The sequence below is a fragment of the Ahaetulla prasina genome, chromosome 1, assembly GCF_028640845.1.
Source record: "Ahaetulla prasina isolate Xishuangbanna chromosome 1, ASM2864084v1, whole genome shotgun sequence".
Classification (NCBI taxonomy): Eukaryota; Metazoa; Chordata; class Lepidosauria; order Squamata; family Colubridae; genus Ahaetulla; species Ahaetulla prasina.
Genome location: NC_080539.1, coordinates 149,664,264 through 149,689,894, shown reverse-complemented (window position 1 = coordinate 149,689,894; position 25,631 = coordinate 149,664,264). Strand labels below are relative to the sequence as shown.

At 41.8% G+C, this 25,631-nt stretch overlaps 1 protein-coding gene across 1 annotated transcript in view; it reads right to left on the bottom strand.

Moving 5' to 3' along the window:
• The window catches only part of DCDC2C (doublecortin domain containing 2C), a 33,365-nt gene extending 10,166 nt beyond the window's left edge, over nucleotides 1–23,199 (bottom strand). Inside the window, 5 exon segments of the mRNA XM_058177876.1 lie at nucleotides 5,184–5,315; nucleotides 7,313–7,389; nucleotides 10,338–10,371; nucleotides 20,006–20,023; nucleotides 22,901–23,199. Coding sequence (XP_058033859.1) covers nucleotides 5,184–5,315; nucleotides 7,313–7,389; nucleotides 10,338–10,371; nucleotides 20,006–20,023; nucleotides 22,901–23,199 — 560 coding nt within the window.
• Nucleotides 23,200–25,631: the final 2,432 nt, after the last annotated feature.

Genomic DNA, 25,631 nt, shown 5'->3' with positions numbered 1-25,631 from the left:
AATCATTGCATTCAACTCCAAATTTTATGCTGGGCGGAAAAAAGTAATACACATTAAAATACCTTTCAATGTAAATCGGGATTAGATCTTTACTGCAAGTTAAAGGCAAGTACAGAAAAAAACCCAGCTTACCTGAAGCTTGCAGTGCTATCCATTGGCAATGCTGCAAAGAAATATGGTTACTTAAGTTGTAAGCCAAATCATGTACCCCAGATGTATGTAGAAATCTCATGTTCCTTCAACTTGCATGCAAACTGACAAGAGTTTTAAATATTCAAGAGCAAAAAAAAATTAGATAATGGATTCTTCCAAACTATGGTTTACAAATCTGAAAAGGTCCTCAGAATAACAGAGTTGGAATGAAACTTTGAGGTCTTTAGGTCTAACCCCCTGCTCAGGCTGTCCAATCTCTTCTTAAAAACATCCAGTGTTGTAGCATCCACAAGTCATTCCAATGATTAATTGTTCTAAATATCAGGAAATTTCTCCTTAGTTTTAGGTTGCTTCTCTCCTTGATTAGTTTCCATCCGTTATCTTCTTGTCCTGCCTTAGATGCTTTGTAGACTCCCTCTTCTTTGTGGCAGCCCCTGAGATATTGGAACACTGCTATCATGTAACCCCCTAGTCCTTCTTTTCATTACACTAGATATATCCAATTCCAGCAACCATTCTTTATATGTTTTAGCTTCTAGTCCCCTCATCTGTTGTTCTTCTCTGTACTCTTTCTTGAGTCTCAACATCTCTTTTACATTGTGGGGACCAAAACTGGATGCAATATTCCAAGTGTAGTCTTACCAAGGCATTGTAGAGTGGTATTAACATTTCACATGATCTTGATTCTACCCCTCCATTAATGCAGTCTAGGACTGTGTTGGCTTTTTTGGCAGCTGCAGCACACTGCTGGCTCATATTTAAGTGATTGTTCACTAGAACTCCAAGATCCCTCTCACAATTACTACTATTGAGCCAGGTACCACTTATCCTATACCTGTACATTTAATTTTTCTTGCCTAAATCTAGAACCTTATTTTTTCTTTCGTCCTTCGTCAACAATAGCAACAGTTTGAACTTTTAACTCAATAATACATGTTTCACTATAAATCATGTTTACTTTGTAAGTCCTAAATTAAACTATAGTTTAGGGAGAGGATTCCCAGCAGCTGATGTCAATTATTTGGCTCTCCGGAAAACAGGAGTCTGGGCAAACGATGAAAATTTAAGAAATGTGATATTTGCCACCACTAGTACCAAAATTAGGGTGTAAGAATTATTGTCCTCATATTTTGATAGAGTGTTTTGTATTTAGCCACTCGCAAAGCATTTTAATACGTTTGATTCCGCAGCAATGTTCTTCTGAAGTATTAGTATCTGTGGTGGTAGAGATTAGGGCTGCAAAACCAACTCAAAACTACTTCAGAACTTGTATAAGCAAAAGCACGGATTGTGTGTAAGCCTGAGAAAAAGACAATTCTGTTTTAAGAGTTTCATTAATCATTTTATTTATTTATTTATTTATTATTCATACTTTTATACCGCCCTATCTCCCTAGGGACTCAGGGCGGTTTACAGCCATATTAAAAACATATATATATACAAAGTAAAACATTAATTTAAAAAACTTATTACATAGGCCGAATATATAAAATAAAGATATAAATAATAAAACCCCATTTAAAACCAAATTTAAAATTTAAACATTTAAAAATGTAAAAAATCTAGTCCAGTCCTGCGCAGATAAATAGATGTGTCTTAAGCTCGCGGCGGAAGGTTCGAAGGTCAGGAAGTTGGCAAAGTCCTGGGGGAAGCTCGTTCCAGAGGGTGGGGGCCCCCACAGAAAAGGCCCTTCCCCTGGGCATCGCCAGTCGGCACTGCCTGGCCGATGGCACCCTGAGGAGTCCCTCCCTGTGAGAGCGCATGGGTCAGTGGGAGGCATTCGGTGGCAGCAGACGGTCCCGTAAGTAGCCCGGCCCTATGCCATGGAGCGCTTTGAAGATCATTACCAAAACCTTGAAGCGCACCCGGAAGACCACAGGCAGCCAGTGCAGTCTGCGCAGGAGAGGTGTTACGTGGGAGCCACAAGGGGCTCCTTCTATCACCCGCGCAGCCGCATTCTGAACTACCTGGAGTCTCCGGGTGCTCCTCAAGGGAGCCCCATGTAGAGAGCATTGCAGTAATCCAGACGGGATGTCACGAGAGCATGAGTGACCGTGCATAGGGCATCCCGGTCTAGAAAGGGGCGCAACTGACGAACCAGGCGAACCTGGTGAAAAGCTCTCCTGGAGACGGCCGTCAAATGATCTTCGAAAGACAGCCGTCCATCCAGGAGGATGCCCAAGTTGCGTACCCTCTCCATTGGGGCCAATGACTCGCCCCCAACAGTCAGCCGCGGCTGCAGCTGACTGTACCGGGATGCCGGCATCCCCAGCCACTCCCTCTTGGAGGATTGAGCTTGAGCCTGTTTCTCCCCATCCAGACCCGTACGGCTTCCAGACACTGGGACAACACCTCGATAGCTTCGTTGGGGTGGTCCGGTGTGGAAAAGTACAGCTGGGTGTCGTCAGCGTACAGCTGGTACCTCACACCGAAACCACTGATGATCTCACCCAGCGGCTTCATATAGATGTTGAACAAGAGGGGCGAGAGAATTGACCCCTGAGGCACCCCACAAGTGAGGCGTCTCGGGGCCGACCTCTGCCCCCCCGTCAACACCGTCTGCGACCGATCGGAGAGATAGGAGGAGAACCACCGTTGAACGGTGCCTCCCACTCCCAATCCCTCCAACCGGTGCAGCAGGATACCATGGTCGATGGTATCAAAAGCCGCTGAGAGGTCTAATAGGACCAAGGCAGAGGAATAACCCCTATCCCTGGCCCTCCAGAGATCATCCACCAACGCGACCAAAGCCGTCTCAGTGCTGTAACCGGGCTGAAAACCGGACTAGAACGGGTCTAGATAGACGGTTTCCTCCAGGTACTGGGGTACTTGACGTGCCACCACACTCTCTACAACCTTCGCCACGAAGCGAAGGTTGGAGACCGGACGATAATTACCTAAAACAGCTGGGTCCAGAGAAGGCTTCTTGAGGAGAGGCCTCACCACCGCCTCTTTCAAGGCGGCCAGAAAGACCCACTCCAACAAAGAAGCATTCGTAATCCCCTGGAGCCAGCCTCGTGTCACGTCCTGTGCGGCCAGCACCAACCAGGAGGGACACGGGTCCAGTAAACATGTGGTGGCGTTCAACCTACCCAGCAACCTGTCCATGTCCTCGGAAGCCATGTCCTCGGAAGGGTCAAACTCATCCCAAATAATCTCAACAAGACGGCTCTCTGACATCCCACCTGGATCTACCCAATTTTGGTCCAGACCATCCCGAAGCTGAACGATTTTGTCGTATAGATAACCACTAAACTCCTCAGCACGTCCCTGCAACGGGTCATCCCGCTCCCCGTTGAAAGAGAGAGCGAGTTACCCGAAACAGGGCGGCCGGGCAGTTATCTGCCGACGCAATGAGGGAGGAGACGTAGCAACGTCTCGCTTCCCTCATTGCCACTAGGTAGGTCCTAGTATAGGACCTAACTAGTGTCCGATCAGCCTCCGAACGACTGGACCTCCAGGAACTCTCTAGGCGTCTTCTCCGGCGTTTCATCCCCCTCAGCTCCTCGGAATACCAGGGAGCTGGTTGAGACCTATGCCGGGTCAGAGGCCGCAAAGGCACGACACGGTCCAAGGCCCCCGCCGCGGCCCGTTCCCAAGCCGCGACAAGTTCCTCGGCCGTGCCGTGAGCCAGACCCTCAGGAAACGGCCCAAGCTCCGTCTGGAACCTCTCCGGGTCCATCAGGGGCCTGGGACGGAACCAACGTATTGGTTCCGTCTCCCTGCGGTGTTGAGTGGCGGTCAGAAAGTCTAGGCGAAGGAGAGAGTGATCTGACCATGACAAAGGCTCGATGACTAAATCCCTCAAATCCAGATCCTTCAACCACTGACCAGAGATGAAAATCAAATCCAGAGTGCCACCCCCACTGTGAGTAGGGCCATCAACTACTTGACTCAGGTCCAAGGCCGTCATGGAAGCCGTGAACTCCCGAGCAACTGAAGATGACATGCCGGTCGATGGCAAGTTAAAATCCCCCATGACAATAAGTCTGGGGGTCTCCACCGCCACTCCAGCATGTTACTTTATCTTTCTTTTTAAGCTCATATGGAAGCCTGCAAAAATCTGGTCACTTTAATAAATATATTATAGTTGCCTTAGAGGTTCTAATTTAACTGTACTTTTAGGAAGGGCAAAAATTAATATATTAAATTTACTCTTATAAGGAGGTTACTATTTATTATTTTTTAGCATATGGCATCAGAGGTCATGCAATCACTGATATACAGATTTAGTTTAAGTAAACCATCAGCATATACATACACATACATATGCACATAAAAGATATGTGGACAATACAATATAGGAGATAAAATGTTAAATTAAGGTAAAACCATAACATTACCATAATATGGAGCCATAGAATTCCAATGGGATAGATGTTATAATTCGATATCTAAGGAAGCTAACCATATAACTGCTTCTGGTGTGGTTGAAATGAGATCATCCCAGGTGATTTGAAATTTCCTGACAAGGCATTTTTGAACTATATGTGTTATAGTTTGTTCCAGTATAGCACAGTCGCAATTGTGGGCTCTTGGCCATTCCCCACTTAAAGAACTTTGCTTTAGTTCTGACATGGCATGGTCTGTCATGATTGTATTCAGGTGGCTCCATATTTTGGTGTGGGGGGGGAGGCAATTGCATTCCTAGAAGTGGTTTTGTTGGATTTGTGTCAGTGGTGGGTTTCAAATTTTTATACTACTGGTTCTGTTGGTGTGGCTTGGTGGGCGTGGCATGGCTTGGTGGGCATGGCAGGGGAAGGATATTGTAAAATCTCAATTCCCTCCCCAATCCAGGGGAAGGTTACTGCAAAATCCCCATTGGGATGTGGGGGTGGGACCAGTCAGAATTTTTACTACTGGTTCTCCGAACTACTCAAAATTTCTGCTACCGGTTCTCCAGAACTGGTCAGAACCTGCTGAAACCCACTTCTGATCTGTGTGATCTGTTTGGTTGTGGTTATTAAAAGTCACCTATCTTAATCACATTCTTCGTTCTTTTGTAGAAGGTTACTATAAGACTAACTTACCTACGAATACCCCCAGAGCGAGGAATTACTTTTTCATTTACAAGTGCCAGGACACCATTCCAATTATTTAGTGTAAATCTAGGTATAAGGATTTTCATGGGCGGTATCCAGAGATCTCCATTTGTGAAAACACTGTCAAAAACAAAAATATTTAAACCTAATTTTAATAGGAATTATTGAAAATACATAAGCAAATCACTTTGATGATATTTCATTAAGGATCCACCCAGATTCAGCAATAAATTTTAAATCTTAATTTACTGAATAAATTCTAAACTCTTTAGGTTGTTAATGTTCATATTTCAAAAATATAAATATGTCTAGTTGAAGAACCCAAGAAAGGTTCGACTTTTGAAATTTTAATTATTTTCTCTCTATGCCAACTGAAGATGCCCTCAACAATTTCCAGAGGAAATAAAGTGCAATTCTTTTAAAAAGCTAATAAAATCAATTGATTTTTCTACTGAGGCCTGAATTAGAAAATGTATCTTCCTCAATCTGTAACTACATATAGAATTATTGTGGGACTAAAGTATACTAATCCAGATACGGTTAAAATGAAATCAATGGGACTTATGCTCCTAAGAAACTATGATTGAGATGTGGATACAAAAATCTTTGCTTAAAAAAAGTGAATTCGAATAATTTATCAGATAGCTAGCTAGCTAGATCTTCCATATATAGAGGGGGGGGGGAAGAGAGAGAGAGATCTTCGCTTTCTCACTTTTTCTTTTAAAATCATACATGTGTATAAGGAAAGGAAATTTATAACAAGCTTTGCTATGCAAAGCATTGTTCTCAATACTGCTGTTAACGCCCTTAAGCATTTTACTTAACTGTGTACCTGTTCCATTACATGAAAAAGTCTAAAATACAACTCAATCTCAAGGGTTGAAGAATACTGTGATACCAATGTACTATATAGTTCTGCAAAATTCATCTACTTTTTCGTTTCACATCCTACTTCTTTATCTATAGCAATATATCATGGAAACTATTTGCAGCAACTGTAGATTTTTGCTTTAAGTATTATTAAAACTATTGTATATTATCTAGGAAAAACATTCCAATATAGTTCTTAGAATAGCAACATACCAAAATCACAATGTATTCACTAACCATCTAAATCAATTATGTAAATCTGGTTTCAGGCCAAATATTTGTGTCTGACTGATTCTTTAAAACAGGATTCTAAAGCAATGAAGTTGCATTTATAAGATATTTGGGGCCATCTAGTGGAACTGTCATTATACACATATTAAAGTTTCTTTGTTGAAATAAATTTTAGTGGCACTTAAATACATTTAAGGAAATATCCATTATCTGATCAAAATAAAGGCATAGTCAAGCCCATTTGCAAACATTGTAAAACATTGTCCCTTCTCTTATATATCCCAGAAGTTTGAAAAACTAAGATTGATATTAGTGCTAACTTTATCAACATAGCTTTATCCTTGTAATTTTAGGAAAGTGAGATGGATAAATTACTTAAAGGTCAGTACTGAAAACATAATATATTAGTTTCTCAGGATCTTCTATATAAAAAAGAATTTGCTGTCTGCTAAAGTGGTCCAGTTGGAGTCTTGTTGCAACAAAAAACAAGAAAAACTAATATCTGGAATCTGGATGCTCCTACATAAATCAAACTGACCTCTTTTATTTGCTTGCAAGCCTTTGCCCATCAGATAAACAAATATGCCTGGAAGATACCAGATTGGAAAAAATTGGCTTATGGTTTTTTTTGTTTGATCCCACATCTGCTCCAGAGTCCAGAGCAGCATGCAAAATTGTCTTCCCCTATCCCCAGAAAATCCCTGTGAGGTAAGTAAGAAAGAAGCATAATTAGGCCCAAACTTACCTCTTTGACTGTTGTGAGCCATCCAGAATCAATTTAGAGTTGGATGGCCCAAAAATTTAATAAAGTTATTATGGTTGGTCATATAGTCATCCAGATGTTTATAATGAATTTGGCATTTTTATCCATCTTATTATTCTATATTGAACAGGAAACTGAATTCTAGCCCAACCGTCAAGCCATCTGCATGTATGGTTTTTCAGTTGGACATAAATGGCAATGTAAGAACTCTTACAAACTTACAGTCTTAACAAATTTAACAGTAAATACTCACTTAATATTTCTTGGTTTATTATAAATTGATTGCCATTTGGAAGGAACTTTTATATTACTATGGACTACTGGTCGAATCTGCAAGAAACAGAAAGACTCCAGAATCTTAAAGGCCAGCTCATGTTTGCCCCACATATCTGCACAGCTGTAGACAAGTCCAGATTTGAAATCCAAGTACTTTTCTAATTATTCAAATTCTGATCAGAATGTATTGCAAAAAAAATTCCCTTAGAATTTAAGAAATCTTATCCAAGATTTTGTTTTGATTGTCCAGACTGAACGACACACATAGTTCTTACACATAAAGTTCCACATCTTGTTGTTTTATAAATTGCAATTACTTTCCATTTTTAAAACATTCTTTTCCATCAGAAACCAGAGCTCCATTCTTGCTATTATTGGCAGCAGTGACTAGATGAAGACAGAATTGGGGTGGAGGGGGAATGCTGCTAAGAAAAAAAAGCAGCTATTTCTTGTGTGGAGGACACTCAGTGACAAATGTTGTTACACACGTCGGTTGCTGAGCTCCAGATTCAGTCAGATAGGATACTGTTATTTGCATTCAGAAACAATTCCAGATGCTGATAGTTGCTGAATGCAGGAACATATAGGTATAGACTATGTGTAAGGAAAGGGGGGGGGAAAACCAAATCAAGCAAGTTGGGAGAGAAGTGTATTTTTGTAGCTGCTGTTTGCAAGCTGTGTCAAAATGAACCTCAAGTATGCTGTTCTTTCTTGGTTTTGTGGCTGTCTGTATAGATACAAAATCATTCCCTTGACCATTTTTCTGTACATATCATAGGTAACAGTCAGCATGAACCTCATCTCATCTACTGTGGTGAAAAACAAGGGACATGTTTTTCCCCCTACTGATTTTATTTTAAAAGGTTAGAAATATTTTGAATTGTGTTCCACAGGGAATGTTGAATTCATTGCAATGTTTGCTTCACTGGAAACTTCTGAGTAGGTTTTGTACATTCACCAACTTCATGTAAGGTGCTGATATGGATATTTCCAATTCCACAATTCTATGATTGATTTTGTACATTACTCTAAGCCAAAGGTTGAATATTCTTGGATTGTTCAATAAAATGCAATGTTTAGGATCTTACAATAGACTTTGTCACATTACAGTCTAATGTGCACCTCTAGAACATGTCACTGTCATGTTCATGATAATGATGGAGGAAGGGGAGGGGGAGGAGGAGTGTTTTCTATTATATAGCATGGTTTTAAACTATCAATAGGCCTGCAATTACTGTGAAGCATGATTTTCATAATTTTACAAATCACTCGATTGTATACATTGGCTCTGTAGTTCAAGGATCAAATTATTTGCTTCTTCCAATGACTGCGACTTTTGATATGTTTACTCTTTCCTTCCAGAGAGAAGGGGGGAGGGAGGGGGAAAGACAGAGAGACAGAGAGAGAGAGAGTTCATATACTTAACCTACATTTGATTACAACGCAGCACAGTAAAATGCTACAATTGGTTGATAAACATATGTGCATGTGTGTGTATTTCATATATAATGGTTTATCAACCAATTATAGCATTTTTACAGGGCTTCATGGTAATCAAATATAGGATAAATATATGAACTCTCTATGGCATATAAAGTAGTAAAATAAATTCAGGATTTCTATATTTTACTAAACCATAACATACTGAATTAAATTAAGTTGGTACATGATAAATTGATAAAATGGAGTTACTGTTTCCTTCAGAAAATTATTGAACACGGCACTGATGAGATACTCACCACGTCATCCCTCTTCTTTCTTTGAGGTTTCTTTGCCCCTATATCAGAGTAACTGCGGAAAAATATAATATATCACATTCTCATTAATTTATCAATCAATTTGAAAATAGGATCCAAAAGAGAAATCTGGTCCAATAGAGCAGTCTTGTCTTATGTAAAAGCTCAATGTACCCAGATTCTCTTCAATCAAATGCGGGAACTACAGTAAGTTATGCCATTACTAGGGAGAAAATGTATGTAATGATGAACATTAGAAGAATAGGTTTAATAATTCCCTCAACACTGTCAGACTATTTATTGAATCTGCACTACTATTAATCGTTTCATAGTTCCCATCACCAATCTCTTTCCACTTATGACTGTATGACTATAACTTGTTGCTGGCAATCCTTATGATTTATATTGATATATTGATCATCAATTGTGTTGTAAATGTTGTACCTTGATGAACGTATCTTTTCTTTTATGTACACTGAGAGCATATGCACCAAGACAAATTCCTTGTGTGTCCAATCACACTTGGCCAATAAAATTCTATTCTATTCTATTCTATTCTATTCTATTCTATTCTATTCTATTCTATTCTATTCTATTCTATTCTATTCTATTCTATTCTATTCTATTCTATTCTAATAGGTAGATACTACTAGAGTTCTCACAATAGAAAATACCTCTGAAGAAAAAGAGGGGGAAAATGCTAAAGCAACAATACCACATCAGTAAACAACTTAGGCTGAAGAGTGGGTTTACTTCAAATGTCATCACTTACAAGTGTTAGTTCAACAAAAACAATTTCACTGCTCATATCTTTACATACCTTTAAAAATGATAACCCACAGAATTTCAATTTAATTACCCCCCAAAATGATGAACAGTATAAGCAAGAGAAATGTATTTGATCTAAGGGCTAAACAGATAATAAACTCTCACTTATGTCTACTTTAAAGGATCAGTTTTTATTATTGATCACTCTTTACAAATGTCTCTAACAAAGCTTTCTACTTTTGGTGACCCTCTGTGAAGGAGATAGGAGGTACACAGAGAAACATAAAACCCGAGAATTGTGGTCCTAACAGAAACTCTAAAATTAACTCTCAGATAAATAGTCTTCATGACTTGAACTGAGTTAGATATCTATGGGGTATCTAACGCCTGGGTCAATTTTGTGCTTAAATCCAACTTCAAAATTCAACCCCCTCTTCCACATACTCTCTCATTGATCCAAATATAATTATATTTTAAAAATTGCCCATTTTAACATACAGATTTTAATTTGTTCATCCTGTTTCCTTTTCATCTGGGTCAATTTTGTGCTAAATTCAACTTCCTTAAGGACACTTGTCAACAGACTCTTTGTTATTCTCAGGACACATGAAAAACCTTCACTCGGTTATCAAATTAAACATGTCATGGGAATTGGGCCACCATGTATTTTTGTGGGTCTGTTTAGAGATCCATAACAACATAGAGCAGTGATGGTGAACCTTTTCGGTATCAAGTGCCCAAATCGGAACGTACGTGCATGTGCATGCACCAGACCACCCGAAACCTGAAGACTAGCTGGCTGGTGCATACATGCCTGTTTTTTGGAGAGTTTTTTTGGCCATTTTCAGGCCATTTATTTGGCTGTTCTCAGGCTGTTTTTGGCCTGAAAACAGCCCTGAAAATGACCCGAAAAGCAACCTGTTTTTTGCCGTTTTGGTAGCCGTTTTCTGACTGTTTTGGGGCCATTTTTCAGGCCAAAAACAGGCCTAAAATGCCCCAAAAATGGCTGGAAAACGACCTAAAAATGGCCAAGAAAAAGGCCCCCAAATGGCCTTTTTTTGGGCCATTTTTTCAGGCCGTTTTCCGGTGCTCTGGCACCTGCGAAGACTGTTATGTATTCATGTTTGTACCTTTAAATATTTGAGCGGGAAATCAGCACGTTGCTGATTGGACGAAGCCTCCAGCAGAACTGTATAAAAGGAGAGGTTTTTCCCCCAGCCTGTTGCTGGGTTCACCCTATATTAAAGAGCTGTTGTCACTACCCTGGTCTCCAGCCTCGTTACTTCCAGAACTTAACATTGGCGACGAAGGTGGGATCTCGAGGCTAAGGAGAACCAGAACCGAGCTGAAGCACGCACGATAGAACCGAACCCAGCAATTCAGGGCAGAAAACGCGGAGATGGCCAGTTACACTCCGCCCGCACCGTTTGACCCAGCCAGAGAGAAATGGGGAACGTATATGACCCGTTTCGAAAGCTTTCTAGAAGCCAACGAACTGCAGGGAGTTCCAGATAACCGCAAAAGGGCTTATTTCTTAAGCCACTGTGGTCCGGAGGTCATCGATATTGCGGAAGCCCTGGCAGAGCCAACGCCGATACAATCGGTATCGTGGCCAACTCTGCAGACTTTACTAAAAAACCACCGCACCCACGTCCAAATACGTGCGGCGGTTTGAATTTGGAGGCGAAGGCAGATGGAGGCGAATCCATTGGTGACTACATGGCCGCCCTAAGAAGCGTCCAAGGACTGCGGATACCGAGACCTGGGCGAGGTGCTGCTCGAGCAACTCATCCGAGGGGTCAAAGACATCCGTTTGCGGCGGCGGCTGCTAGCAAAGAGCAACCTAACGCTGGCCACGCTCTGGACGAAGCCAGAGCACATGAAATGTCCACCCAAGCGGCGGAGACATTGCAAAGCCTCCCCACCAAAGGCGAGCACAAAGCCAACTCCAGTGCACCAGGAGGAGGTTCAGACCGAATCCGGCGGTGAAGATGAGGAAGGGTCTGCCGAACCGAGAAACGCGACAAAGAGGACCGAGACGAATGCGGAAGCTGCGGAGGTCAACACCAGCGCCAACGCTGCAAGTTTAAGGACGCAACATGTCGGCGGTGTGGAAGAAGGGCACCTAGCTCAAGTCTGTCGAGCTCCCAACCTTCCCGCCGAAAATTCAAATCGGCCAATCAGGCGCGGAATCGGCAAAGGCGACCCGCGATTGGCTCAAACAAAAAGGCGCGATTCAACCAAACAACTGTGGTCATAGGCGCGCCTCAACCAGTGGAGAAGAAGATCTTCACCAAACCTAAAATAGAGGGAGTAAGGTGCCGACTGAAGTGGACACGGGTCAGCGATCACCATCATGTCCTGGGACACTTTGGTGAAGTCACTGCCGTCCGTCGCGGCGCCACCTGCAAGCACAACGGCTACGAGTCCACGACTACCAGGAATCGCATCCCTGTTCGAGGGACCACCTCCGTCCGAGTCAGTACGGACCTCACAAGAAGACCCTGCCCATCACGATCGTCGAGGGACTCTGCCCAGTCTGTTGGGACTAGACTGGTTTCGCACTGGGCATGGGAGTGACTGGCATCTACAGAAGTGACTGTAACCTGAAAGACATTCTCTTTAACGAGTTCGAAGATGTCTTCAAGGACTGCCTGGGCAAGTACAAGGGGACCCCTATTTCCTTCAACTTAGACCCCCAGGTAGCTCCCATTAGGCTAAAGGCGAGGAGAGTCCCTTTTGCCCTAAAACCAAAAATTGACAAGGAGCTAGATAAGCTCATAAATCAGGGGATTTTGGTGCCAGTCGATCACGCAAAGTGGGAGATGCCAATCGTCACACCCATAAAACCAGATGGGTCAATTAGAATTTGCGCTGACTACAAGGCGGCGCTAAACAAAGCCTTACAGAAAAGCGCTTACCGGTTCCGTGGTGCAACACTTACTGCACTCTTTGGGGCAAGGGCAAGTCTTTGCAAAGTTAGACTTGGCCCAAGCCTACCAACAACTGCCCGTAGACGCCAACACAGCCGAAGCCCAAACCATTGTAACTCACAGGGGTGCCTTCAAGTGCACCCGATTACAATTTGGGGTGGGTGTGGCACCGGGGCTGTTCCAAAACTTAATGGAACGACTCCTGCAAGGGCTCCCAGGGTAGTTCCCTACTGATGATGTCTTAATATCAGCGGAAAACATGGAGGAATTGGGGAGCGTTAAGAAAGGTTCTGGGCATTTTCGGACAGCCGGACTAAAGGTAAAGCAAACAAATGCCAGATAGGGGTCGAATCCGTCGAATTCTTGGGCTACCGGATAGACAAGAAAGGAATTCACCCCACTGAGAGCAAAGTCAAGGCAATCAGAAAGGCTCCAGCGCCCAAAAACAAAGCAGAGCTGCAGGCATTCCTGGGGTTAGTGAATTTTACGCGGTTTTTAAAAACAAAGCGACGTTGCTGAACCGCTGCACAAACTTCTAGGAAAAAATACTGTTTGGTCTTGGGGAAAGTCGGAAAATAGGGCTTTCGAAGCAGTTAAAAACCTGCTCTCGAGTGAAAGCCTGCTCATCCAATATCACAACTCATTGCCCCTAGTGCTGGTTTGCGACGCCTCCCCTTATGGGGTGGGGGCTGTACTCAGCCATAGACTTCCAAACGGCACAGAAGCCCCTATAGCTTTTTACTCTAGAACGATGTCCTCCCCGGAGAGAAATTACAGCCAATTAGATAAAGAAGCACTAGCCATTGTGTCAGGGGTTAAAAAATTCCACGAATATGTTTTCGGGCGGGATTTTGAAATTGTGACTGACCACAGACCACTGTTAGGAATACTGGCTGGCGACCGCCCAACGCCTGTGGCACTTTCGCCACGATTGACTCGATGGACTATTTTCTTAGCCGCTTATTCGTACAAGCTGCATCATCGGCCAGGGAAAGAAGTGGGGCATGCCGACGCGTTAAGCAGATGCCCACTGCCAGGGGCCATCGAAGACCCCACGCCGGGGACGCCTATCCTGCTTATTGACTCCTTGGACTCTGGCCCAGTCACGTCTAAGGAAGTGGCTCGGGCATCATACCGGGACATTATGTTAAGGACTGTACTCGGTTGGGTACAAAGAGGGTGGCCCGCTGCGCGGCGAAAGGTTTAAGGAATTTGTTAAAAGCGTGATGAGCTCTCGGCTCAAGGGGTGCCTATTATGGGGTGATCGTGTGGTAATTCCGGATAAATTAAGGGGAAAGGTATTGGACCTCCTCCACGAGGGTCACCCAGGGATCGTAAGGATGAAGGGGCTAGCACGAAGCTATGTGTGGTGGCCACTCATGGACGCAGAGATTGCTGAGAGGGTAGGGAAATGCCAGACTTGCCAAGAGTCCAGACCCCTACCCCCAACGGCCCCAGTCAGGGAATGGGAAAAACCTCAAGGGCCCTGGTCAAGAATCCACATTGATTTTGCCGGCCCTTTCCACGGCCAAACCTTCCTAGTGGTTGTCGACGCATTCTCTAAATGGTTAGAGATCATACTTATGAAATCCACTACGGCCGAGGCAGTAATCGCAGCCCTGCGCCACCTATTCGCAACCCACGGGTTGCCTGACACTCTGGTGTCCGACAATGGCCCGCAATTCACGGCAGCCCAGTTTGAGGAATACTTGGCAGAGGAGGGCATCCGGCATGCCCTCTCCGCGCCTTTCCACCCTGCATCGAATGGCCTTGCAGAGCGTTCCGTCCGGAGCGCTAAGGAGGCATTGTCCAGGCTCAAGCCAGGTGACTGGCAAACAAAGATAGATTTCTTTCTGGCCGTTCAGCACAGAACCCCAAGCACTGCTACAGGCAGAAGCCCAGCCGAACTATTGATGGGACGGAAACTCCGGTGCCCACTTGACTGCTTGAATCCCCATTACACACCAGAGGGTTACAAGGGGAAATAGAAAACGAGAGGAATGGGTATAGGTGACAGAGTGTGGGCCCGCAACTATGGGGACGGCCCAAGTTGGCTCGCAGGGCAAATCATAAAGATAACCGTCCAAAGTCATACTTGGTCGAGTTACAAGACAACCGAGTATGGAGGCGCCACATAGATCAGATAAGGAAACGAATAACAGAGCAACCCGAACCAAACGAGACAGATATGACCAATCCTTATTTGAACCCACAGCTGACCATAACCCGGGAGGCGCAAGACTTAGCTGAGGTCCCGGAGGTCCAGCGACGCCATCAGGTCCCGAGGGAATCGGCAGGAAAATCACAAAGTAATCCAAGGCCGGATGGCCAAGAAAAGAGTCTGCAATAATCCAGGGCCCGTTGGCCTAGAGAAAGAGCTGGGAGGAGAAAACAGCCCCTCCGACCAGCTCAAAACACCACCCAGAACTGAACCGCGCAGGTCTGAAAGAATTAGGAGACGCCCAGGTTATTTGCGTGACTACGTCGAATAAGGACATGTAAATAAAATGTAAATAGAGGCAAAGTGTTTTCTGGGAGGGGAGGAGTGTTATGTATTCATGTTTGTACCTTTAAATATTTGAGCGGGAAATCAGCACGTTGCTGATTGGACGAAGCCTCCAGCAGAACTGTATAAAAGGAGAGGTTTTTCCCCCAGCCTGTTGCTGGGTTCACCCTATATTAAAGAGCTGTTGTCACTACCCTGGTCTCCAGCCTCGTTACTTCCAGAACTTAACAAAGACCATCTGGCCGGCGTGCCAGAAGAGCAGCTGGTGACAGCACGCGTGCCCACAGAGAGGACTCTGCGTGCCACCTCTGGCACATGGGCCATAGGTTTGCCATCACGGACATAGAGCAATGGAAATTAATCACTTTTTTCTGAAATAGACACAGCAGACATAGTTAATTACAATAGAAAAGGAACTCTGATCATTTGGTATCTGGGTATTCACCAGCAAATTCTGAAAATCTGCAGGAGGTCTGAGGTTCTTCCTTCTTCCCTTCCCTCCCCATCCATCCATCCATCCATCCATCCATCCATCCATATTATTCTTATAATACTGTATAATTCTAATCAGCAGATCCCAAAATTAATATTTCAGTTCTTTCAATGTCTCACAAAGTCCCAAAAGTGGTTTCCAAGTAGAATTAAATTAAGTCAGTGTTTTCTTTAGTCAAAGCTATCAATTTCATCATCTCCATCAATTCCATCAGCTTCACTATCCATTCTTTGACTGTAGGTATTTGTAAGTCTTTCCTCCTTTGTAGCAAATAAAAATCTCATTGCTGTTATCAAATATAAAAGTGAAGTTCCATAAGATGATTTACATTTGCATTAAACCCAAAAGAAAAATCTCTCGTTTCAATTGCACATTAACTTTTAAAATCTTCTGCATCAGAATATATGCTTGATCCCAATATTTCCTAGCTTTCTTGCATGTCCATCAAAGAGTGTACCCTCAGTTTGATTACATTTTCAATGAATATTAGAAATTTCCCTGTATATTTATGACAGCTTATCTGGTGTCATATACCAGCAGTACATCATTTTATAGAAATTCTCTTGAAGAATTTTATACTGGTTCATAGTCTTAAATTCAACCTCCTCTTCCACATACTCTCCCCATTAATGAAAATGTATATTATATTTATAAAAATTGCCCACTTTATGATACAGATTTTAATTTGTTCATCCTGTTTCCTTTTCGGTAAAAGTTTATACATCTTAGCAATAATATGATCATTTATGCATAACTCCACATCAAATTTAGTCTTACCATGTTCAAATTCATAATTCTTATCAAGCTTAAATCTTCTTACAGGCAAAGACTTAAAGCCATAAAACCAATAATTAAATCAGTGAAAACCTGGACGGAGGAATCAGAATTAAAGCTACAGGCATGTTTTGACTGCACTGATTGGAATATTTTTAAAGATACCTCTGCAGACCTGGATGAACTCACAGATACTGTAACATCATATGTCAGCTTCTGTGAAGACCTATGTGTACCTACAAGGAACTTGCGAATACACAGTAATAACAAACCTTGGTTTACACCTAAACTTAAGCAGCTACGACATTCCAAAGAGGAAGCCTACAGAAAAGGTGATAAAATGCTGTACAATCAGGCCAGAAATGCACTAACAAGGAGATAAGAGCAGCAAAAGAAGCTACTCTGAAAAGCTAAAGAATCAATTTTCAGCAAATGAACCAGCAAACATGTGGAAAACTCTTAAAAATATCACCGGCTATGGCAAACCTCCTTCCCAGGCTGAAGGTAATCAACAACTGGCAGATGACCTGAATGAGTTTTACTGCAGGTTTGAAAGGAAACTACAGCCACCTATCTCCACAACCCCCATCTCAGACACACCAACAACAGCCAAGCCTCCTACAACTGACCCCATTTCATTGGGTTCACAACCCCTAGTGATCACAGAAAAGGAAGTGCAGGACCTATTTCACAGACAAAAGCCAGGAAAAGCGCCAGGCCCAGACAAGATAACTCCTTCTTGCTTAAAAGTCTGTGCTGACCAATTGGCCCCCATCTTCACCCATATTTTCAATAAATCACTAGAGATGTGCTATGTTCCTTCTTGCTTCAAACGCTCTACCATCATCCCAGTGCCGAAGAAGCCCACCATCAAGGAACTAAATGACTACAGACCAGTTGCTCTAACATCTGTAGTCATGAAAACCTTTGAAAGGCTAGTGCTTTCCTACCTGAAAACCATCACGAATCCGCTTTTAGACCCCTTGCAATTTGCATACCGAGCAAATAGATCAACAGATGATGCTGTTAATATGGCTCTGCACTACATCCTACAACATCTTGAGTCTCCAAAGACCTATGCAAGGGTCCTTTTTGTAGACTTTAGTTCAGCATTCAATACCATCATTCCAGACATTCTTCTAACTAAGCTAAACCAGCTACAGGTACCGGAACAGACTTGTAAGTGGATCACAAGCTTCCTAACAAACAGGAAGCAGCAGGTGAAGCTAAGCAAGATCACATCAAATACCTGTACAATTAGCACAGGGCCCCCCCAAGGCTGTGTGCTCTCCCCACTTCTCTTCTCTCTGTATACCAATGACTGCATCTCCAATGATCCATTTGTTAAGCTACTGAAGTTCGCAGATGACACAACAGTGATTGGTCTCATTCGAGACAATGACGAATCTGCATATAGACGAGAGGTCGAACGACTAGCCTTGTGGTGCAACCAAAACAATCTGGAACTGAACACACTCAAAACCGTAGAAATGGTGGTAGACTTTAGGAAAAACCCTTCCATACTTCCACCTCTCACAATACTTGACAACACAGTATCAACAGTAGAAACCTTCAAATTTCTGGGTTCTATCATATCGCAAGATCTCAAATGGACAGCTAACATCAAAACATCATTAAAAAGGACAACAAAGAATGTTCTTTCTGCGCCAACTCAGTAAGCTCAAACTGCCCAAGGAGCTGCTGATCCAATTCTACAGAGGAATTATTGAGTCTGTCATTTGCACCTCTATAACTGTCTGGTTCGGTTCTGCAACCCAACAAGAAAAACACAGACTTCAGAGGATAATTAGAACTGCAGAAAAATAATTGCTACCAACTTGCCTTCCATTGAGGACCTGTATACTGCACGAATCAAGAAGAGGGCCGTGAAAATATTTGCAGATCCCTCGCATCCTGGACATAAACTGTTTCAACTCCTACCCTCAAAACGACGCTATAGAGCACTGCACACCAGAACAACTAGACACAAGAACAGTTTTTTCCCGAAGGCCATCACTCTGCTAAACAAATAATTCCCTCAACACTGTCAGACTATTTACTGAATCTGCACTACTATTAATCGTTTCATAGTTCCCATCACCAATCTCTTTCCACTTATGACTGTATGACTATAACTTGTTGCTGGCAATCCTTATGATTTATATTGATATCTTGATCATCAATTGTGTTGTAAATGTTGTACCTTGATGAACGTATCTTTTCTTTTATGTACACTGAGAGCATATGCACCAAGACAAATTCCTTGTGTGTCCAATCACACTTGGCCAATAAAATTCTATTCTATTCTATTCTATTCTTATTAACTAAGCATAGGGAAACCAATGACATGTAAAACCTTCCAACAGATCAGCAGACTAACATAAATTAACCATTTTTGTTTAAATATAATTTCCCTTCTCAAAAAATCTTCTTGGTGTGACAAACACAAATGGATTTTAGGAGACATTTTGCCTTATATCTGTTCTAAATTCTCAATATGGCCCAGCTAAGAAAATGATTTTTAGAATCTATATTAACCTTAACTTTATTGAACCACAAATAGCTGTGTCAACCAAATCTTAAATTATGTCCTTCCAATACCAAAAACCACCTATTTCAGGGGTGGGTTTCACTTATCTTTGCTACCGGTTCATTCACACGCGCACGCACACTTCACTCACGCGTGCGCCACTTCTGCGCATGTATAGATCATACTTGATGATGTCCAGGCAGGTGGGCGGAGCCTCCCGCCGCCCCTGCTACCAGTAGCAATCCACCACTGGCCTATTTCCTAGAGTCACCCACTCTTTCATCCATATTAAAAAACAAGCTGCAAAATACAACTTCAAATCTGATAGTCCTAATCCTCTTCTCTCCTTAGTATCCTGCAGCACTTTGTATTTAATTCTAGTTTTTTTGCCTTGCCAAACAAATTTGGAAATACCTTTTTGCCACTGCTTAAGTGTTATATCAGTTGTCAATGTAGTCTGGAATAAAAATAACATTCTAAACCAAATATTTATCTTAATCACAGATATTGTTCCCAACTGCATTTTTTTCCATCTCAACAAATTCTAACTTCATTCAAAACTTTGACATAGTTATTTTGACAACATACAATTCATATTAGTCAAGACAAAACTAAAATATTTAACCTTTCTCTCAATTTTAAAACCAGATATTTTTCATCAGATCGTTTTGACCTTGTGTAGTTATATTTTTACCAAGATTGTTTTTTGTTAATTAATCTTAAAAATGCTAATGCTAAAATCTTTTTATTAAAATTCTATCAAAAATTCAATCCCTTCCAGATGGTCTTGTAAAATCAAAACCAAATCATCATCAAAAGCTCCCAAAAGCTCTCAATTTTAGACTCATTATCTTCCCATCTTGTCTAATAGTTCTACTCAAAACTTCTATGTTCCTATGGAAAACAGGACTACATCAAGAAAGAACAAACACCACAAGATGAACCATACTATTCATTAAAAATTAGCTGTATCTACACTGACCTTCATTTTATTATAATTGAGTTCATTATGATTCTAGGAAAAAAATAAAGCATCAAATGCCATTTTGGGCTTCAAAACAAAAAGAATTATAATTGGGTATCATTATTAAGGACATCATATTCCAAATCCTAACCATAGCTTTCTCCAATAGTTTATGTAAACATTAAGCAGCACAGTTCATACAACAAAATCTACAACATTCCAGAGGTTAGTTCTATTTTTTTAAAACTTTAAATTAAAGTAAGAATAGTAATGCATTTTGATAATTCTATTCCCTTTTGCAAGATAAAGGAACAGACTAAAATTATGTCTTCTGTGCTCTGTAAATAGACTGGCCAGATATCACAAAGTAAGCACATCACTACAAAACAAAACAAAACATTATCTTACACTGGGAATTGCAGGCAGCAGCCTATTTCATTTAATATGAATACCAGCTCTCATCAACTAAGCAATCAAGAGGTACCAAGTTTCAGCAAACTCAGTAATAAGTTACAGTTCAACAAATCTGCAGTCGAGTTTTCATTTAAAGATAGTCCTCCACTTACGATCACAATTGAGTCAAAGCTTATGTTGAGACATTTGTTAAGTGAGTTTTGCTCCATTTTATGACCTTTCTTGCCACAGTTGTTAAATAAATCACTGCAGTTGATTAGTTAGTAACCTGGTTAAGTGAAACTGGCTTCCCCATAGATTTTATCAGAAGGTCACAAAAAGTAATCACATAACCCCGAGACACTGCAACAGTCATAAATATGAACTAGTTGCCAAGGGTCTGAATTTTGATCACATGATCATGGGGATACTGCAAAAGTTGTAACTATGAAAAACAGTCATGTCACTTTTTTCAATGCCGTTGTAACTTTGAACAGCCACTAAATGAACTGTTGTAAATTGAGGTGTGAGTCTCAATGATCTCAGCGAGTCTTAATTATGAATAATTTTGCATATAAACAGAAGACATTGAGAACAAGTTTAGATTATAGAGTATATTGGAAGTCATTTCCAGTTTAATAGTAACAACTTATTTTAACCAAGTGAACAATGAAACATCATAAAAATGATTCTTAGTCCTTTCAATTCAGTATAGGCCATTGTTAAATTGATAGATTCCTGGTAAGCAAATTATTTTTATGTACACTGAGAGCATATGCACCAAGACAAGTTCCTTGTGTGTCCAATCACACTTGGCCAATAAAAATTCTATTCTATTCTATTCTATTTTACCAGCTGGCCAGTAATTTATAGGCAAGCCAATCGCTACTGCTCCCCCAAAATTAGCTATTATTTAAGCCAAATCAAAGTTTTTATCACTCTTCAGTTTCTTAAGGAAAAACAGAAAGTATGTGACCCAAGGTAAAGATCAACTTATTGGCCTATACGAGGGATGTCAAACTTGCCGTGTTACGTTGCCAACGTTTTTCCCCTTCGCAGAGTTTTGGTGGGTGTGGCCTGCACGTAACACATCCGGCCTATGGGTCACCAGTTTGATACCCCTGGCCTATACTATACGCTGTTCTTAATTTCCTTGCTCCAGCAAAAAGAAGTATGTAAAAGCACTCTACTCATTGGCTATATTCATAAAACACATAGCTTGGTTAGTGAATTACCCATTTTTCTCTGAACTAATCAATAGCTTCGGGCAGGTGTGTCAAATTCGATTTCATTGAGGGCCGCGTCAGGGTTATGTTTGACCTCAGGGGGGCTGGAGTGGGTTTGGCCAGGGTGGGCATGGCCAGCTCGCTGTCACTTGTGTCGGGGGCATCTGTGATGACCTGTGCATTCTGCCAATGAAAACAGGCTCCCGGGGTCCGTTTTCACTGGCAGAAGCACCATGGGCTGGTCCTTCACTGTTTCCAGGGCAGCCCCGCAGGTCACATCCAAGCATCCCAAACTCCTGGCTTTGAGTTTGACACACCTGGCTTGATATCACAGAACAATCAATGGCAAAAAGCCAGACCAAAAATAAAATGGAGGGGTCCTTGGTACTCTCTGAGGTTGACTGTTTTCTTGCAAATGTTTCATTACCCAAACTAAGTAACATCATCAGTGCTAGTGTTAGAGATAAAATTAAGCAAGCTTATATGGCTACTAAATGTGTAATGGATCTAGATGTTGCATGAATACAACCATCTTTTCTTATCTCTTTGCAGCTCCTTTCCTATCCAGTTAGACAATGGCAGATAAAAGAGAGTAGACTGAATTTCATATTGCACTTAAGCTTTAAATAATTAGATAAATCCAAGGCAGAGAAAGGAATAAGGAATATCAAATTAGCAAATAGGGTTGGGTTGAAGCAGATCAGTTATATAATTCCAAAGATGGACTGCCTATGGAAAGATAGAACACAGTGCAAAAGAAAAATATAAAGAAGTTAATATTTCTTACATACAAATTCTAGATTAACTATTTGAGGCATTTGCTATTTTGTGGGATTTTAAAACCATTATTCACAGCATTTAATCCCTAGTATACTGTATATCAAGCAAGCTATAAATCCACTGACTTAATCAGTTTCTAATGCAGATTATGAATGCTGCAAGAGCAAATGCAGTTCACCTACCGCAAAGACGCAGGAAAAAAAATCTTTGTCACAAGGACTTGAATTTCCCACTAATATTTTCAGTGTTATGCTAAACTCCACTATCAGCATCTTTTTTTTTCTTTTGGCAATACTGAATAAAGGTTTAAAAAAGTGCAGATTTTCTTTGGAATTTGTACTACCTGGATTGTTATCTAATAAAATTGAGGAGGAAGGAGAGCCGAAACTTTGCAGGTTGTGATAAACTTGAGCAAAACTTTTAAGAGCCAAAGGACTGCAATGGTCCAGTCTTCATACTTACTTTAGTTTCCTAAACTTCTCCCTGCCAGCAGCCACATATTTACCTCCCTGCTGCAATTCCGGGAGGTCTGTAATAGTATGCCCTTGTCCGGGTGTATAGAGCTTCCGCACCCCAAAGGGTGTGGGCACACCTTCATTCAGCTGGATCATGAAGGCTTCGAAAGTGGGCACGTATCGAGGATTGATTATAAATTTCCTCCCCAAGTAGAAAGGATCCCCGTTCCGGTAGACCCAAATTGTCCGGGCAGGGGTGGAATCTGTTAAGCTGTACATCGCCCGAGGTCGGGCTGTCCCAATCATGCTGAATCTACTACTTTAGATAGAGGGTTGGGGAAGGTAGAAAATACATCTGAACAAAAACAACTATAACACGCCTATCTACTCCCCCACCCAAAAAAACAAACAAACAAAGTATGTGGGGCAAAAAAAAAAAGAGCTTCAGAGTCTCTCGTTTAACAGATCCTGCTTCAGCAACCTCCTACCTCATAGTGTCACCAACACTGAGTCTCCCCCCACCCCAAGCCCCCCCCTCCCCGACAAGTCCTCCGATGGGCAGCTTTGTCTCGCCCCCTTTCACCTCAACCCACCGGGCTGAACGTCACGCTAAGGGGGAGGATTGTGACTCACAGATTACACCAAGTGTCCCGCGAGGGAGAAGGCGGTGCGGTTGCCTCGAAACCTTATTAGGTTGGGAGAGGTTGTGGGGTGTGTGCGTGTGGAAGGCAAGGTGAGAAGGGACCCCTTTCCAGCACGGAGCTTTTAGCTCAGGCTGCGGCAAGGAGGCGGAGAGGACGGGAGGAGCTGCTCCGTGTGTTCTGCAGATCGGCAAGGGAGTTTGCTCAGGTCCCGGGTCTGCCATCGCCTTTTCGCCCGCGGGAAAGTCTCCAAGAAAGATTTTGAAACGTTGCTGAGTCGGGAATGGATGGTTCTTCGCTTGTTCAGGCACCGTTCAGGCACAGCCTTGGAAAAGAGAAACTTTGTCCTCAGTCCAGGATGGGGAGACGAGAAAGAATTGAAGGATTTGCAGCAAAGGGGTATTGTTTGCAGCAAAGGGAAAGGGACGATAGATAAACACGGCAGAGGTTGAGCTAAATTCGGATAGGAAGGGTTCGCTTATAAGTACAGCGTGTCACCCTTGCAAGGCAAGCTTAGAGAATGGGGGATTGTTTAGAGAGAGAAAAAAAGAGAAACTCCCAAGAGAAGAGAAAAAACTTTTACTTGTAATAATGATTAAAATTATCCAAACAGGTAGGAGATGAAAATATTCAAACTACTATAAAATATGCAAGTAACAATTTAGTAACTTGGAGGGAAAAGTGGGGGAGGGCTGCCAGAATGTATTTTTTATTTTGCAAAACCCCTTTTGGTTTTGGTTTTTTTTTTGTTTTTTTTTAAATTATGTATATGTATCTTCCGTGTTTTGCTTGCATAAGAAATAGATGTTTAAAGTAACAAAAATTTCAACAGATCGTTAGATCATCCTTTTCAATTCCGCTACACAATCCAGAAAATTTAGTTACATAATGCACTTTTAGTGTATGACTGTCTATGAATTAGTTTGTTAATCGACTACTGTAATGATGACTTGCTAAAATAGATTTAAAACAAATTCTATATCTCAGAAAACTTCAAAGAGAATATTTCAGTTCATATCCAAAAAAATCTTCCTGAATATTTTTTAAAGAGTCTGTTGTGCTTCGATTTAGAATTTATACTGCTAAATATTATTTGACTTCCTCATAATATCAATTGCCTTAACTAAAGGGTATCAAAGGGTTTTCAACATTTGGTATGCATAAGCCATCATCAAACTTTGGTTTATATTATATGCTTTTGTTGTTGTTGTTGTTAGTTGCGAAGTCGTGTCTGACCCATCGCGACCCCATGGACAATGTTCCTCCAGGCCTTCCTGTCCTCTACCATCCTCTGGAGTCCATTTAAATTCATGCCTACTGCTTCAGTGACTCCATCCAGCCACCTCGTTCTCATTCTGTCGTCCCATTCTTCTTTTTCCCTCAGTCTTTCCCAGCATTAGGCTCTTCTCCAGTGAGTCCTTCCTTCTCATAAGGTGGCCAAAGTATTTGAGTTTCATCTTCAGGATCTGGCCTTCTAAAGAGCAGTCAGGGTTGATCTCTAGGACTGACTTGTTTGTTCGCCTTGCAGTCCAAGGGACTCACTTTATATTATATGCTTTACCAAGTCTTTATTTGTTATGATTATGTAAAAATGAAAACCATTTGCGCTACAGAAAACCAAGGGAATAGGTAGAGGTACAATATTTTGAAGCTCTTAATTTGAAAACATGGCTTTAGAAAGGACAGTCAGGCAGTGTTTATTGAAGATTTATTTATTGGATCCTATTTATTATTTCTATAAGTAACTCAAGGTGGTGAACATACCTAATACTCAATGAAGTTTCATCCTATTTTCCCACAATTAATTACCCTGTGAGGTGGATTGGGCTGAGAAAGAATGCTTGGTCCATAGCCACCCAGCTGGCTTTAATGGCTAAGACTGAGACTGAGTCTGAGATGAGCCTGCAAAAAACAGCCACTAGCTGGTACCTCTCTGCCCTCATTCTCCATGTACCAATGTGCTTCCTATAGTCACTGTGGAAAGGAAGCAGCATAGATGCTTCTTAAAGTAATGGGGGAGGAGGAATGATGGCATTCTCTGTTTTTTCCTGTACAAGAGCCTGGAGAAAATTCAGGAGGTGTGAGATGAAGAGGCGT